General features: G+C 39.3%; 1 protein-coding gene across 1 annotated transcript in view; it reads right to left on the bottom strand.

Moving 5' to 3' along the window:
- Positions 1 to 15548: 15548 nt before the first annotated feature.
- The window catches only part of LOC150090666 (reversion-inducing cysteine-rich protein with Kazal motifs-like), a 234509-nt gene continuing 231274 nt past the window's right edge, over positions 15549 to 18783 (bottom strand). Inside the window, exon 23 of the mRNA XM_090388252.1 lies at positions 15549 to 15607. Within this exon, the coding sequence (XP_090244378.1) occupies positions 15549 to 15607 (59 nt within the window). The remainder of the gene's footprint in view (positions 15608 to 18783) is intronic.

The following is an 18783-nucleotide window of genomic DNA, read 5'->3' on the forward strand; positions in this document are numbered from 1 at the left end:
TTCATTACGAAACGGTAAATGATGATACTGGCCACCGAGCGTCTAACAACGAACTAGATGGCAGTTAAGGCGAAAGATAATAGACTCCCCTCACCCTGCTGGCTTGTTTCAGCGGGACGAAACTACAGAATAGTAGTTCTTTGGAAGTCCGACTGTAATGGTGTATAAATCATACGAACGTCGGGCAAAATGGATCCGCACGTTTTAACGGCGACAATGAATATTTTGTTATCAGTCGGGGGTAGATGAAATTTAGATTTTTGGGGGACTGTACTGTACAGGGCAAAAACCTCACAGAAAAAGCAGATGCGAAATAAATGTAGACTTCTTTTTTTTTTTTTTTTTTGTTAGAATGAAAGTAATGCTGTATATTTTAATGAAGAGATATAATTTTAGAAGTTTGCAAGCAATATGGATTCTATTAAAATAATTTTGCGCCGGTTAATAATGTTAGTGCTCCCTTTTCAAGGCGAAATTGACAATTTCAGAAATACTTTTTTAAAAAAGTAGTTTTTAGCATATATATATATAATTTTTTTCCTTTATAATATAAATAAAAAACTAACAATTTGTAGAAACCAACCAACTCTGGTAAAAGTAACAATCATATTATATGGCTCATGAATTTATTGCTAATCTTGCTTATAACCGATGAAGTCGCCATAAATTTCTTTCAGTGATCTCAATAGAGACCCGTTCTGAAACTGTAAATTTTAACCAACGGTGCTGCCACAGTTCAGTCTCCATTTCATCTTTTCAAATATCTTTCAGGAACACTGTCAGTTTATTTGATGTCATCAGATCAGTACTGGAAAATCTATTTCCATTCAATGCCTTTTTAGCTTAGGAAAAAGAAAGAAGTCACAGGTAAGCCAGATCTGACGAATAACACGGATGCGGCGTGTTTCCTTCTTTTTTTAAAGCATAAGCAGCATATTTTATTTTATATAAGTAGTTTTACAAAAAACTTGTTGTGAGTTGTTAGCACATTTTCATAATGAACAATCGATTCATTTAATTTTTCCCATTTTCCATTCTTAATATATTCGAGTAGCAGTGTCTTTGAAATTCCTACAGGAATGTGTAACTACCTTTTTTTAGAGTAGCGCGAAGAATACATCTCACTGACGATTGTATCTCGTTTGAAGCTGGCGATAACTTTTTCCCATTGCTAATTAGCATTAGCAGAGGCATATGATGCAAGAAAGCAACCTTATACGCAGCCTTATACCTTATAGGCATATGATGCACGAAAGCAACAGCATCAGCCAAAAAAAAATAATAAATAAAAAAATTCTCATTTCACCAATCCATTCGCTCCAAAAGTTCCTTCAGTTCTTCCTTAAATTTATTTAAGCTATCAACTTCCACAACGACAGATGGAAGTTTATTCCAACAATCAATCACCCGCTTGCTAAAGGCAAATTTCCTCACATCTATCGTACAACTGTCTTTCTTCAATTTGAAGAAAGGCTCTCCCTAGGTGAACAGCATTCAGTCATAGTACCGTCCCCACATCTTTGTCGAGATTCTCTTACGTACCTGACACAGCACACGATGTGTTCATTCACCTACAATTTCCTAAGTACACTCCAACACACGGGACCCTATCGGTATCTTAATTATAACCGAATAAAGTGGTTAGGCAGTGTTCGAAATTTCTCCATCTGAAATGAAGGCTCGCTTTGAGCTCAAAATAAGTGGAGTAAATATAACAGATAGTTTGGCCTCCTTGAACAACAGCGATACAAGCGACCAAACATCGCGCTAGGGAGTCAGAAAGGTAACGTATGCCATCTTGGTGTATATTGAACCATGCTTCATGTACTTGTTCTGCGAGTTGGGCAACAAAAGTAAGGGGTCTGGGAGGTAGAGGTCAGTGAATCCCATTATATCCCAGATATGCCCATGAGAGACAGATCTGGTGTATGTGCAGGGCAAAATTATGTTCACACAACATAATTACTGTTGGGACATGAGAGGTACAAGGACGGATATTGTCCTGCTAGAAAATAGTTTGGAATGGAGCGTAGAAGGGACAGAAGCAATAGCCTTAGAATGGCTTCAACGTGTCTGGCCGTCAATGTTGTCACCAATAAAGACTTGGATTTAAAGGCTCTTATAACTAATGGTCCTCGATGCTAAGATTCTGGGCGTTAGCCCAGTATGCTATTTCCTAATGCAGTCTTTATTACCTCTATTTCCGGCGTGTGTCCATACGCACATACGGCCGCCATTGGATTCTAAACAGAAACATGATTGTTTATTAAAAATGACAAGATAACATTCTTGTCTCAAGCTCTTTCCCTGCACTATTGCAGATGCTGGCGACGGTGGGATGGCGCAGAGGCAGATAAGGCAGCAGAGGCAGCAGACTGAGAGAATTCAGCCCCACTTATTGCAGTCATGCTCCCCAATACAAGCGAAAATATAGCGGATTGTGACAGATCTGTGTCCTGTAAGTTGGCTGATCCGTCGATCCCACCAGAGCCCTCCGGACGTAAGTGCCTTCCTGTACTAAGACAATTCGCCAGGTCCATTCATTCGGGCATCTTGACTCACACGAATGGCTATTTGACGTGTTAAAGGCAATGCACACTCTTAAACGGTCTTTTGCTTTTTTTTTTTTTCCCCTTCCTGCTGACGTCTACACATCTTTTTATAGCGCCTTCTGAATTTCCACGTCAGGGTGGTAACAGATACGTTATGTTCTGTGCGCCAATCAGCTTGACATTCTAATCGTTTACGCCCATTGACCATAGAACACATAGGTTATGCATGCATATTTTCAGGTAAATCCGTCAATTTTTGCCATGTTGGCAATTTCAATGACGAACAGAGTATAAATACATAATTAAAGGAAAACTCAACGTCAAGAATACAAATTACACGTCTCAAGATGAAGTTTTGTTGCTTGACTGAAGATTTGAATGGGATATACACTCCCGCCTAAAAGTTTGGAATCTCAACGTATGAGAACAGTTTTCGTTAATTTTTTTTTTTTTTGAAATTAGCTATAGCAATGTAAAGATTACTATAAAAAAAAAAAAAAAAACCACTACAAAGTATTTTAAGATTTTTTAATTAAGCATTGAAAAATTTACAGCAAAAAATACTGAAATGTTAATATTAACAACTATACAGTTTTTCATCAAAATGTCCTCCACGAGATTTTATCACTGCCTTGGCATTCGCAATTAATTTCATAACTTGACTAACATTATTCCAAACGATCTCCAAGATTCCCCATAAATTTTGTGAAGATGGGCAGGGACTTGATGCCTGCGCTGATAGCACAGTGGTATCATCACCGTCTTTCCCACACCGTATTGTTAAGGCCTGAGTTCGAATCCCGTCAATGACCCGAGCAACGCTTATGGGCTTTTTTTCACTCCGTAGTTAGGTTAGTCGGTCTCAGGTGTAGTAGATAGCAAGGTCTCCCCCCACCTCAAGAAAATTCGGGTATTTCGTCCAACAAAACAGGCAAGTTGACCATAGAACACACGCAATTTAAAGACAATGCACGGCAGATGAATTCGGATGGTCTAATATGACAATTTTATTTTATTATTTTTTTCCCCACGGACTTAATGGTCTAGATCAGTGATGTCCAACCTTTTCGCCATATTCAACGTTAGATTTGTTTCGCATTGGTGATTCGAGAAAAAATTAGTGTTACATTTTCAATGAAGTGTACAGTACATACAGTTTTGCTCAGCCACCAAGGTCAAGCAGAAGGCGCGGCATAATTGGAATCCCGGAACATTTTGATAGCACCTCGTATATATACACGCTTCTAGTCGGGCATGCGCATATTTGATACAAAACATAGATGAAAGAAACAGAATTCACGACACCAACACGTGGCTTCGTAACTTCAACACTCTCACATGTTCACCGCAACGAGCGCTACATTCCTTTAAATTCGTTTACTTCTGCTTATTTTAGCGTCGAATGTACACGGTTCTTGAAATAATTAACAAAATGTAATACTGTTTTAGTTCACTTTCTGCGCTGGCCATATAACAATTACTCACGGGCCGTAGGTTGGACACCACTAGTCTAGATCTGCACTACTCAAAAGTGTGGGCCGCAGACTGGTGCCGGTCCACGAACTGTGGACATGTGTTTTTGTAACAGGCGGCACCTGGAACGTCAGTTCATCTCCGCCTCGTATCTCTGAAGAACAGTACCACCGTTGAAGGGCCAGAAATGAGTACTGTATGTGTGTGTTCTGTTGTTGTCTGACCGCTTGGCTACCTAGAAGCATCAGTCACCTGGACAGATGATTCTGGGTACTCGTCCACACCACGGGAAGGTGGACCAGTCCCAATGGAGCTCGTACTGTCTCAGTTCGAGACTCTGACCAACCTAATGTTGGCAAAAGATGGGCCAGATTGCTCTGGGGGCCCACTCCAGAGGGAAAAGAAAAAAAAAAAAAAAGGATTTCCCGTGGTGTTAAAAATAAAATAAATAAATAAAAAAAAATTACATGGTATGCATGATTTCTAGAATCACATATGTAAAATCGCATATATAATTTGAAAAGATCACAGTCTAATTCGATGCAAAAACACAAAACCAAACGAAACTGAAATTGAAGTATGGTACATAGGTGGTATAAATCAAATCAACAGCACTTTTTAGTGGAAAAAATGTGCTTCAATATTTTTCATTATTGCTGTATATCTTGCGATCAAACAAAGCCGCATATTGAAGTATTAAATAAAAACATTTATTTATAATTTTTGTTTTCCATTACGTTTTGAAAAACTAAAGTTTTCATAATTAATAAATATTGATTTATTGCGGATTATCTCACGCACCCCATGGATCATCTCGCGAATCCCTCTTAGGGGTGTGCGCACCCAACTTTGGAGACCTATGGTCTAGATGATGAAAGCTCTACTGGGTTTAAGTGAAACAATTGGGGTAGCCACACCATAATTTGAAATACTCCCTATTGTTTAGTTGCTAGAAAGTAGCTGTACAGCTTAGAGCTATGCAGCCACTTGCAACATTGTCTTGTTATTATAAAATTTCTTTCACAAAATAGAAGTCCAGAGGATATTCCATTATGTTCAAGAATGTTTTTATAGCCTTTTCTTAAAATTCCTTCAATTCTGACGATGTCACCCACCCAATAAAAACAGAAGCAACCCCAGATCGCGATGGAATCGCTATCATGCTTGTTTGTAGGAACTAAATGTGGCATTTTTACTTCAGTTTATCGGCTCACCTAGACTCTACGGTTGGATCTAAAGATTTCAAAAACGTAGCCGAGTGGTCAGGAGCGAGAGTGCATAGCACGCGTTCCTTGAGTGGACCGAGGTTCAAGCCCGTGACGACTAAATACGATAAATATTTGTATTGACGATTTATTGTAAACTGTACTGACTTGGTTGTCGTGCCGGAGTATAAACAGGGGGGGGGGATATAAAAAAATTGAATTCATCCGTCCACAGTAGGTTTTTCCACTCTTCAAATATCAAACGTCCAATGTTGATGGCTCTTAACTGAAGTAAACTGTTTCTTTCGATTTTCCAGTTTAATGAGGATTTTCGGACCATTACATGACCATGAGGTTCTGCTTGTTTAAGACGAAGTTTTACAGTAGGTGTAGATACTTGAGTTACTCTGTTCCTATTGAACTCAGCTCGGATTTCAGGAGCATTAAGTCGTCGATTGCATTTAGAAATCATTGTTAATGTCTTATCTTGTACTTTCGTTGTTAGGCGCGGTTGCCCTGATCGTAGTTTGTCCTTTAAACTGCCCGTCTCCTTGAATCATCGAATGGTAGGTTGTACTCCTATAATGATCATCTAGTTTTTTGCCAGTACTTCTCATGGAATAACTAACTTATAATAGCACTTCTTTTTTCAAAACTCAGTTCCTTATTTTCTTGCCATGCTTACCACGAAACACACAAAATTTACACCAAACGCTGTTTCATGATTGACGGGTATTCAATTTTATAAGTTACAGCGCATACTCAATTTATATTATTGCAAAACACTATAGAATCATGCACAACGTTCTAAAATATTGAAACAATGCTCTCACTTTTCTAGAATATTCTATAACGTTCTGCCACATTCAGCAGTCTTCTACACCTTTTTCGAATATTTTACAAATTTCTTAAATATTTTGAAGTTTTTTGATTTTTGTACATAATAGAAAATATTTTAATAAAAAATTGGTAAACAAGTTGTTCCTATTTTAATAAAAACTTAAAATTAAGAAAAATAAAAGGTGATTCCAAACTTTTAGGCGGGATTGTTCATCTAATACGGGAACAATTATTTTGAGACAGTCTCTAGAGTACTTTAATAAAAGAATACTTATACATAGCGACCATAGTTTCAATCTCTATTATAGTCATCCCCGGTAGGATAGAAAGAGTTAGTTGACCCTCTTCCTCCCGAATAAAACTGTCATTCTTATCATCTCAGATACGAATAATTAATGAGTTTTTTGTATTTTAACTTTATGACCACAACAGTTAATAGAAGTATAGCATAGCGCCGATTATCCGTGGTAATTAGGGGAAAACTAGAACCGGGATAATTGAACAACACGATTAATCCAAATTATATATTATTAGGATTGTCATAAATATGTACTTCATGTAAAGAAGGGAAAAAAAAAAAAAAAAAACGTTTTTAAAAAGTCATTTGTCAGAAAGTCTAATACGCTCCGTTAATTATGTTTTTTTATTATTAATTAAAAATATATATATTTGGGATCACGGTTAATCCAATCCCATAGATAACCGAACCCCGGATAATTGGCGCTCTTCTGTAATTAGAAACGTGTAGGGGCAGCAGATGTATAATTACAACAAATTAAGGAATACAGAAATAAAGTCGAGTGCTGTCTTTTACTCAGGTAAAAGATGATGCAGTATTAATGGCAGAAAATGAAAACGATATGCAAAGAATGCTGTGTTATTTTAATAAGAAAACAGAGAAACACCATCAAAAGAACCACTGAGATGTAAATTAGAATTATAATGAAGTTTATACCATCTAGGAATACAAATAGTTTAGTTTAGGAATAACTCAAGAAGTTTATGCACAGACTGTAAAAACGAGTGGAATGTCGGGAAGGTTAAATAATTTGGGACAGTCTAAATATTAATGAGGAAGCTGAAGTTAAAATATTTAAAACTATAGTAAGACCTATAATAACATATGCAGTTGAGACCAAAGTTACAACAGTAAAAGAAAATCAAATACTGTAATTGAAAGTAGAAATGAAAACATTAAGAAAAATAACTAATAAGGCATTAAGGGATAAAGTTAAAAGCGAAGAAATCAAAAAACAATGCTGAATTCAACGTTAATGAATGGATACATAAAAGAAGAAAATGGGAAAAACATATAAATGGATACAAACGATAAAGAACCGCAAACCCAAGAAGATAACAGGGTAAGCTGCTATAATGGATAAAAGGGATGATTGAGTGGGAGACCACAGAAAGTGGTAATCAATGGACACTGCTCCTCATGGACAAATGTTATTAGTGGAGTTCCCCAAAGTTCGGTGTTGGGCCCATTGTTGTTTTGCATATTTATCAATGATATTGATGAGGGTATATCAGGTTTAATGCCCAAGTTTGCAGATGATACAAAGGTTGGCAGGGTTGTTAACGACAGTAATGACAGTATGCTACTTCAACTGGATCTAGATAAGTTGGGAAAATGGGCTGAGAAGTGGCAAATGGAGTTAACATTGACAAATGCAAAGTACTGCATATGGGTAGCAATAACCGAAGAGAAACGTACCAACTGGTAGTACTACACTCAGGGAAGTGGAAAGTGAAAAAGACCTGGGGGTAATTGTGCAGCCAAATATGAAGTTCGCTGAACAGTGCAGACGGGCTGCCAAAGGCAGGTCATGGAGTCTTGTCAATGATATATAGGAATTTTGCTAGCAGGGACAGGGAGGTGATAATCCCATTATACAAGGCAATGGTCAGGCCACACCTAGAGTACTGTGTACAGGTGTGGAGGCCTCATTTTTGGAAGGATGTAGAGTTGCTAGAACGAGTACAAAGAAGGGCAACAAGGTTGGTGAGGGGAGGAAAGGGGTGCTCTTACCAAGAAAGGTATGAGTTCTGAAAATTGCAGCGCCTGGAGAGTAGGCACTTACGAGGTGATCTGATTGAGGTGCATAAGGCCTTGAATGGGTTGAGTAAGCTGAATGCTGATGGGATTCTTCGTCTTGCTCAGACTAAGAACCTGAGGGGGCACAGTTTAAAATTGAGGAAAGATAGTTGTAGAATAGATGTGCGGAAATTTGCATTTAGCCAGCGGGTAGTTGATTGGTGGAACAGGCTTCCATCTTTTGTTGTGAAAGCTAATAGCTTAAATAAATTTAAGGCTGAGCTGGACAGGCATTTGGAATGAATGGAGGGATGAAATGGGAGGTTTTTTTGGCCGATTCTGCATAAGTTTGCTTTCTTGCATCGTATGCCTCTGCTAAAGATGGAAAGACAATTTTCCCAAATGAACACAATATATGAAAATGGTTGTTTTGCGAATAAATTGAAAATAAAAACAAGTCTAGTGTAAATACGGCAAAATAAAGAAATAATATAAAAGGCGAAATACTTGGTAGTTGGAGAAAGTATCTGCAATGTACTACTGTAGTGGGTTACGTCACTGGTGGGCAACAGTTATCAAGCCTTGTCATCTGTTTGATATGGTATACCAGCACCACGGCTTCAGTTTTTTTTTTTTTTTTTGTTGTTGTTGTTTTCTCTCTCTCTGTCTTTTCTTTTCCTCTGGAAGGGGCCCCCAGAGGATCCTGGCCTACCTTTTGGCAACAATAGGTGGAGCAGAGTCTCTTTTGAGAAGTACATGCTCTACTGGAACTGGCCCACCTTCTCGTGATGTGGTCGAGTACCCAGAATAATATGTCCAGGTGACTGATGCTCCTGGATAGCCAAGAGGCTAGAACAGAACAACAGAATACACACAAACATACACCAACATATTTCTGGTCCTTTTACAGTTGATTCTGTTCTTCACAGAGACACGCGGCGGAGTTGAACAAACGTTCTAGGTGCCACCCTATACATATATACATGTCCACACACGTGTGACATGGTATCACAATTAATTGTGTTTATGCAGGAAGAGAAACGAATTGATGTTCGGTTTCTGTGTACGAAAATTATTAAATTTGCCGAAATTTATCGTCATTTGATAGGCATTTTGCCAAGAATGCAATGAAACAGAGACAATAAACATTGGACGTACTACACATTATGAGAAAAGTTAAAGGCGTTGCAGTAAAGTAATAAACCCGGATTACTCCCACGAAATTGATTATTCGTACGAAAACACACATCTTTTGTTTTCTCACGGAAGACTCAATTTCGCACGGAAACTCTCCCCTCCCTAAGGAAAATTGTCAACATTTCTATATCTGTTTGTTCAATTTGTTTCAAAAATGTCTCGCTGTGTAATCTACTCATTTGGAGTAACTTCTTGAAACTGTTATTTATTAATCTTTAATTATTTTGTGTATTTTTTTTTTTTTCCATTTGAATGGTACTTGGCCACAATTTAAAGAAAACTAGAAACGTTGTTCGGGCAGTATTTATTCCATATATCGCGTTAATATACTGCCTACATTGTGATTTTAATATACTGTTTGCTTTAAATTTAGTAATTACTACAGATAAGTGAGACAATTTATCTGTCGATTGTATTTTTAAACGTAGCATTCTTAACAAAGTGCTGTGTAGGGCAAGAGAACTGGGTGAGAAGGGGCAGGCCTTCATGTTTAGATCAGCGGGAGAGAGGGGAGGATAGTAGCATAGGAAAATTCTGTTCACAAATAACCCAGAGAGCAAAACATGTTTTTGGAGTAAGCTTTAAGAGGATAATTGCACTCTCCTCATCCTCAGATCTGTATTTGATCACCCAGGACTGATGTGTCCTAGTACTAGTTAGGAGTGCCTCATGATAATGCTACACAAAGTCGGATCCAGACGGTTGTTTTTCTATGGGAAAATATACATTGAGTTGGCTATGCATTAGCAACACTTACCTAATACCTCGTACGGCCATCTTTTGCCCGTAATATAGCCTGTGCACGTCATGGCGTGAACTCCACAAGGTGTTTCAGGAGTCCTGTAGTAGTGCTATCCATTCTTTGCACAATGTGGCCAGTAATGCCAGATCATTATCAGCTGGATGGTCGTAGCTGAATATCCTTTTCCAGTAGGTCCCACACATGCTCAATTAGGACGAGATCGGTGAGCTGGGCGACCATGGGAGGACGAAGAATTCATTAGCACGTTCCTGAAACCAGTTTCCAGCAACCTGCCGGACCTTGTGGCATGGCGCATTGCCTTGTTTATAGAGGCCTGAGTTGTTTGGATACACTGTCATTATGAAGGGATGTACTATGATCAGCGACCATAGAAAGGTAGGTTTTTCATCCTGCCGTTGATTAACGGTGATCAGAGGACCCAGGGAATACCACAAAAACATTTCCCAAATCATAACGCCATCGCCTCCAGCTGCCGAACACCAACAATGCATCCAGGTGCCATGTTGCTCTCCAAATGCGAATACGCCCATCAGCATGATAGAGTTGGAAACGGGATTAATCACAACAGGCAACAGATTTTCACATGTCAGTGGTCCAGTGTTGTTGCTGACTTTCTCATGAAAGGTGTAGTTTATTGTGTCTCTCAGTGAACATGGGTATCCGTGACCGCGCCAACTGCCATAGCCTATACTATAGTCCATGTGGTCTTGCTGTTCCTGCTTTGTACTGGCCGTTTAGCTGGGTCATTGTGCTGAATGGCTGCTGTGTTACGAGACGGGACACACGACGCTCACTACGGGCTTCGACTGCACGTGGCTACTCCACGCGTGATCTTTGGCTGGTTGTTTGACCGCTGTTGAGCCAATCATGACACCACACAACGAGAACACTTAACCACGTTATCTGTTGTCAAGATACAGGCACCTGCGCGCCTTGACCCCATCATTCTTGTTCGAAGTCGGAAAGATCTCGATGCCGACGCATCTTTTCCTGCAGGCACTCAAAAACTGGTCGCCACGTGTGCGAACTACAACCTTATCTCAGCGGTTCCCGACTTTGGCCTTCCCCAGCATCACAAACAGTCCATCTCTACACAGGAAGGGGGGGGGGGTGCTAATGCAAAGCCAACTCGGTGTATAATAATGATGATGATATGTAGTTCAGAGTAATTGAATTAATATCATAAAACACGCGTAATTTGTTCTAGCGACCGCCGTAGCCGAGTGGTGAAGCGAGGATGCATAAGTACACGTCCCTTGAATGACTGGGGTTCAAGCCCGTGACTGCTGAATACGGTGCCGTTTGTTGTATTCTGTCTGTTTTGTGAACTCCTCTGACCATGTGGTCGTTCCAGAGTATCTATTTATTTAATATTAAATTTATTTATCTAATATCTCAGGCTCTGAAGGGGAGGGGAGGATCGCCCGGGCCGCTCCTGCTAATATCACTAAAAAACTGATTTCTGACTAAATGCCAGAACAGATCAACTTTATTTGTACAAAAAAATGGAGCAACTATTATTTTAACTTTCTTGGTTAGTGACCATATACTTGTTTTCCACCAATTCTAAATCCCATGTTTACATGGTCAAAGATTATAAGAACACTCTTTTGGGTCATTGTGCAGGCGTGAGTCCGAGTCAGTCCAGCTTGCAGAAGAGTTGCAAACATTCATGAACAGACAACTGCGGTCGAAAATGTAATATTATGGAGCTAGGTGCTCAATCTTTGGAGCGAATTGTCAAGTGTAATTGTCGCAAAACGATGGGAAAAATAACCTCTGCATTTAATGTAGGAACACCACGAGGAATCAGTATCTTTGAGGAATCTTCGTCACGGGAGAAGGAGGATTTTCACGGTACCAAAATTTCGGATACCAGCAGGAAAATACGGTTGCGCTGATATCAGGAACGCAAAAGATGGTAGCAGAAGGACTGGAGACAAGTCATTGATAAGATGAGTCCCTGATTAACGGTTTCCAGCTTTGATGAAGGGTGCAGATATGGAGGTAACCACACAACGCACTTGACCCATCTGGTTATATACAGACAGTATAGGCTGCTGGATGATGTCGGGGTCGTTTGAATGGCATACTCTTAGTTCTCTGAACCCACTCTGAACGCTGAAGTATATATGAACGTCGTTGCGGATCAGGTACATCCGGCAATATTGTGCATGTTTACCTCTGTGGACAGAGACATTTTCAAATGACTGCAACTATTCACCTCATCAAATGTGTGAAAGAGTTGTTGTGAGGAACACAAGGAAAAGTACAGGCATCTGCCCTGTTCAGCCCAATTTCTGGATAATCATCCCATTGAGCACCTGTGGGATGAACTGGAAAGGCGTGATCGTCGGTACAGTCCTCTGTCCACGTCACTCCAGGAATTTAGGAGACTTATTACATAAGTGGTTGAATAGTGCTCGTGTCACTTTTCGTACCCTGTTGATTTCATGTCCCGCTGTTGGAGTAGTGATTTGGCCCAATTCTGTCCAACAAAAGTGGCCAGGCAGTGTGTATTCAGATTTTCAAAAGGTTTGCATATTCCAGATTGATATATATATTTTTTATGTTTTCTCTCTCTGAGGTCATTCCTCATAGATAGGTACTCAATTCAACTTTTTACTATTATGGATATAAAGTACCAATAAAAGTTCTGGTGGTTCTATAAATTGTGATTCCAACTGCAAACAGTATATGAGCTAAGGTTCTGTAACAGGCAAATAATTTAATCTTTTACTGTCGTGTCTAAAGAGCAGTAAAAGTTGCTCACTGTTTGCCACTTTCATTACCGTACCATTGAGACTTTGTTTAGTCCTATTCTTCCTGTATTTGAACAGATAAACGCTATCAGGTGATAAAACCATAGAGAGGGTTGTTAGAAGCAATGAGCAAACAAGTTTTCAATGTGAAGTAATGTTGATATTTGTTGTTTTTTTATTTGAAGAGGGAATAAAGTGTTTGGCCATGCCATTCATTTCTTTGTTAACTAAGGCCTTTGTCAAGGAAGCCATGACTTCGTGCAGAAAAATAACTTCATAAGAAATACGTTTCCGAAAGAAATATTTCTTACGAATACTAAAGATTATCACCCCCCCTTTCCTTGATATCCAGTCTCAAAATCTTCTTTCACGTTAAATTCGTGTTTCAGTCTTCGTTTGGAAAATACCGATACCTCTAAAGAATTCCACCATCGTTTCTAAAACAAGCTTGAAAATCTTGAACGTATCAAAAATCATAAAGTTAACTATATAAATGGCGCCATGAACGAAGGGAACCGAGTACATCAGTTGAAATGTGTCATGAGACAAGGTGAACATTATTTCACCAGAGCTAACCTAGTGTATGGAGACGATCGCATGTTGCTCTTTATTCATTATGCTTATGAATTGTGTTAGTTAATGTGATGTGAAACACTATTGATCGCTGATGGTTCCAGCAATCATTCTCAACGTTACATTTGATGTTGCAGTGTGCGTCAACATCAGTATGTACCAATCTGTTAAAAACGATTTGAAGTCACGTTTTTCATATGCCATACAGTAAGGTTTGGACCTTATAGAACTAATGAATTCCATTAGCTCAATACCGAATCAACAATACCAGCAACTATCTGTACTGGCGGATAAACTTGTTTTTGATCTACATTGTTCGTCATTGAAATTTCTTCACTTAGAATGAATGAAGGGAATTCCTGAAAAATTGCTTAGATGGACATAAATGATTGGCATGTCAAGGTGCATGCGTGTCAAGGTAACTAAGGCTACCTTACGTTTGTAATTTGTATTCTTCGTTGGTTTCCCGTTTTCTGGACGTAAAACCAGAGTTTCAGGGAGAAAAATACCATCCATCCCTCGCCTCGGCTAACTCATTCACATTGTAAAAAAAAAAGTCCATAAAAATTGCTAGCGTCATTGACTGGGTTCGAACTCTGGCCCTATCCACCCAGTTTTGGAGGACCATGATTATAATTACACTGCTCGACAAAATTAACAGAACAAAATGTTTTTCATGACTATTTTATTGTAAACAGTGTCGCCGAAGGCAAATATTTGATATAATAGGCATCCGACATGCAAATTCAGATATCCAATAGAAATCGGAAGTAAGGTGGTAGAAATCTACTTCCTTACAGAGCCACATATTATGCAAATTATTCATGCCTATAGAAACAGTTGGAACCACATCACTTCATTCCCGTTTTTAGGCTTGCTCAGTGGGTTAGCCACATATCCAGTACTCAGGATAGCAATTCATCGTCGTTTAGAAACTTTAGATGATTCTTTGAGATGACTGGCCTTTGGACGACTTGCAGGCGGAGGTGGCACGTTGTCTTAATGTGTCGTCTCGGCACTATGGAAGCAGTTTCAGGAGACAGGGACCATTACACCAAGAACTTGGCAAGGTCGCCCGAGGGCTACTTCAATCAGAACAAACCTTTATCTGACCCTAACAGCAAGAAGGAACCTTACGATATCCTGTCTCTTAAGGTTGCTGTGGCCACAGGTCAAAACATTTCCAGCCTGACTGTGTTAAGAAGGCTTAATTCAAATGGACTCTACGCAAGGAAGCCAGTGGTTTGTATTTCATTAACACCTTTCGGCGTATAGGGGAAACCCTGGAAACCGCCATACAAATCCCATTAACATCAAACCATCTCACAGCTCGTGGAAACTGGTACCATGAACATGTGACTTGGAGACCTGACAAATGGGTTACAGTTCTGTTCTCTGAGTTCCCTTTTAGCCCACAAACAGATTCTAGACTATTTCATCTGGACACAACAAGGAATGCGGTACCATCCCTACAAAAAAAAAAAAAAAAAAAAAAAAACACGACACTTACAGTGGAGACTGTTCTCGTGTGGTGCAGAATAATTATCACCGGCTGCACCCCTCTTCATGTTTTTGATAGGGATACCCTAACTGCGTAGAGATACCGAGAAAAGATCTTTAAACCCAATGTGCAACTTTTTAGGGGTACGGTTCGCCAAGATTTTCTGGGCGAACCGCACCCCTAAAAAGCACGATAACACCACTGCATATAACACTCAAGTGTTGGAGAAATATCTTGAAACTGAAGGTATGCAACGATCACCAGACTTAAATTCGATTTAGCATGGTGGGACGCCGTGGGGAGTCGCATTGCACGCCGACAGCCAACTGCTTGGTCACTTGGTGAGCTAATTGTCATTGTCTGTGATGGTGGAAGAATGGGATTTATTGCCACACAGTTTTATAGACACCCTTATATCGAGCATGGTTCACCGCTGTCAGGCCTGTTTAACCGATGGAGGGGATCATACGCCGTACTGATGTCATGTGACTATATTTTCGAGCATGTTGTATAGACTTCTGTAATGTGCCCTTTTTGGTTATTCTTATACAACCGCTATAAATGTCCCTTATATCTGACCGAAGTTTCTCCCCGTTTCCTCATTTAATCCTAATTAATATCTTTATTGCAATCGGTGAAGAGTTTTACATGGATCCTGATGGAATATCCATAACAGCAACGACGCTAGGGGTCACTTCCAAAACTGGAAAAATTACAAAAACAATAACAAGGGAAATTAAAAAACATTTTTTTTTTTTCATGCAACACACAGCACGAAGAAACAGTGGCAGTCGCTCAGCTGAAGACGAAAGCTGATCTCTGATACGTCTTCTGTAGGATTTGTTCTCTATGTACTTCTTGTAGTCGACATCCATCTCTTCAGTGGCTCGTTATCCTATAGGCAAAAAAGACATCTGCCTAGGTTCCCGATCAGAGCAGAACTCATTCCAAGAACTCATTGTTTTTTACTAATATTTTTAAGTGCTTTTTATCGGAAACTAAACTTTCTACCTGCCAAGGTCAATGAACTTTACTTGAAGATTAATTTGAAAATTACCGTTTTTTTTTCAAAAATGGTTTTACCGATTTTGACGAAAATTTATATATATAATTCTTCCTTAAATAGTTGAATTAATTGAAAAAATAAAGACTGCCCTCTATATAACCGGCGCCGCTGGCGCCCTTATGCTTAAGGCAGTACAGTAGCAGGGAGATGATAGTCACTATCTTATCAACCAATCTTGAGTGAATGTCCAAGCAGAACTGATGTGCAGCGGAATAATTCGTCAGTTTTTGATTTTAATGAGTGTAAGAAACCTAAATGAAAGAGTGTAAGAACATTAAATATTGAGTGACGGAGAACTGAACTTGGTTCAGCTCTCAGTGTTCTTCTGTCGCTCAATATTTAATGTTGTCTTGAGCTCCATGAAGGTATAACGCGCCACTGCATCTCTTGGACGTTGTGGAGCATCTCCTTGGGCAGGAATCTGTTGCCTATCCTGAGCCCCCACGCCACAAATTGCAGAGATTGGAGGGCTCTTAAGAGTTTCGGGGGGGGGGGGGTGTCCTCCAATTATACATATGCCAAAAACTTGACGTATTAATTTCGCCCGCGATCATTTTTATTGAGACGAGTAAGCGGAGTACTGTTAGTGTACTATACTGTATTCTAAAGAACACCAACAGTAGTCTGAGCGTGTAGCACAATGGTATCGTCACCGTCCTCCCCACACCGGGTGGAAAAAGCCCGTGTTCGAATCCCGTCGATGACGCGAGGAACTTTAATGGGCTTTTTTCACTCTGTGGCTGAGTTAGTCAGTCTCGGGCGTAGATAGCATGGTCCCCAGCAAGTGGGGTTTTTTCGTCCAGCAAAATAGGCAAATCGACCAGAGAACACTCAATTTACAGACATAATATATAAACGGATATATGTATCATTAACGGGTGACCCTAATATAATAATTTGAGTACACCAACAGTACAAATTTTGCCCTGCTTCATCGCAAGCTGCACGAGTTATACCACACTTTCTACGTCTTAATTTTTTCAAGAAGTGTACTGTACTATACTATACTACCGCGATAGCAATCTGAACGTGCTATAAAAACGTGTATAAACGCTATCAGCAAATAAAACGGTTAGGGAATGACCGTGAATGTGCAAAGTCCTTAACACGCGTATGGCAACGTTATGTACCGCTCACGGACTTTGAAAGGCATAGGATGAATGGATTGTCAGGAACTCGGATGGCCAACATGTAGACATGTGTTTGTCTTGTCAAGGCACAAATCGTCGTTCGTGTATGTCATGCTGCCCGAACAGATGGGCGCTGTTGACAACAGTTGACACAATCACAATCTGTTTGTCAACAGATTGTGATTCACAAGGAATTTGCACCTGAAGGGGCGAGAGGTTCAATGCTGCGTTCTATGTGCAGATGCTATAAAGACTACTGAGGCGCATTTCCTGGGCGAGGCCGCAATTTCGACAAAGGCAGCTGGTTCTTGTTGCACGACAAGGCCCCCGCTCATTCCGCATTTGTGAACACATTCCCGACGAAACATGGCATTGTATATATCAACCATCCACCCTACATTCCATACCTGCCGGATTTATTCCTCTTTCTCAAGCTGAAAACTTCCCTCAGAGTAAAGAGATTTCAGGATTTTGATGTTTTTTATTAATATTTTTAAGTGATTTTTATCGGAAACTGAACTTTCTACCTGCAAAGGTCAATGAACTTTACTTGAAGATTAATTTTAAAATTACGTTTTTTTTTTTTCAAATATAGTTTTACTGATTTCTATGAAATTTTATATTTAGTTCTTCCTTAAATAATTGAGTTAATTGAAAAAATTAGACTGCCCTGTATATACGCCCTTATGCTTACGCAACAAATTAAAATTAAATTAAAATAAATTATAATAAATTAATTAATATAAATTATCATAAAAATTAAATTAAATTTAAATTAAATTAAAATTGCTAGGAATAAAAACATAACCGCCGAACTGAATAGCTTCTCTTTGGACGCCTTCATTAACTCTTTTCAGACATATTTAGAACGGTGTAATAAGTGCATTCAATGAGGTGGTGATTACTGTGAATAAAAATGAAAGCATTTTTGAGCACACTTTGAAGAGCTACTTTTGTTCTTTTTACTGCAGCAGTTCTGGTGCAATAAAACCTTCCTATATAATTTGAACGAATAAAATACCTGAAACAGTTTCTACATTAGAGTAATGAGTTCACAGAATGAAGATATCTGTCTAAAGGGTACCATACAAAGTATGGTACTGTTTATGCTGATATACGGTGACTGCCCTCTTCATTAACATAATAATGTGCCCTTCGTGACACACATCAATAAATGGTTTCCAATAACTTTGTTTAAATCTAAACATATCAGTGTCGCCATCTGAGGATCTGTTTTCAAAATTAGCCATAAGTATAGGTTTATACACTGTTATCAAAAGTATTAGGTAAACATAGGATAATCGCATAGCTAGTTCGAATGCGGAAAAGTAGCTGAGTTGCACATTGTAGGGCCATGTTAGTATTAGGGTGGACTTTGCATACTCTGAAGGTTCTACATACAACTGTGTGGAAAATCATTCGGAAGTGGAAAACGAAAGGAGATGAGAAAGTTGAATCGCTAAGCGTTTAACCACATATGTTGATAGAAAGAGCCCTCAGAACGGTCGTATGTGTTGCTAAACAAAATCGCTTCTACCGTTGTAACAAAATCTCTCAAGAGTGGCATCCATACGCAGAGCATTTCTTCAGGATGATTTTTTAGAAGTTGTGGCGCATATCCGATAATCACAAAAAGCCGGTGGTTACAATGATGCTTCCTTACAGAAACTGGACTCTGAGGAA

Source organism: Mastigoproctus giganteus, chromosome 1 (genome assembly GCF_048544385.1).
Source record: "Mastigoproctus giganteus isolate SK-2022 chromosome 1, ASM4854438v1, whole genome shotgun sequence".
Taxonomy (NCBI): domain Eukaryota; kingdom Metazoa; phylum Arthropoda; class Arachnida; order Uropygi; family Thelyphonidae; genus Mastigoproctus; species Mastigoproctus giganteus.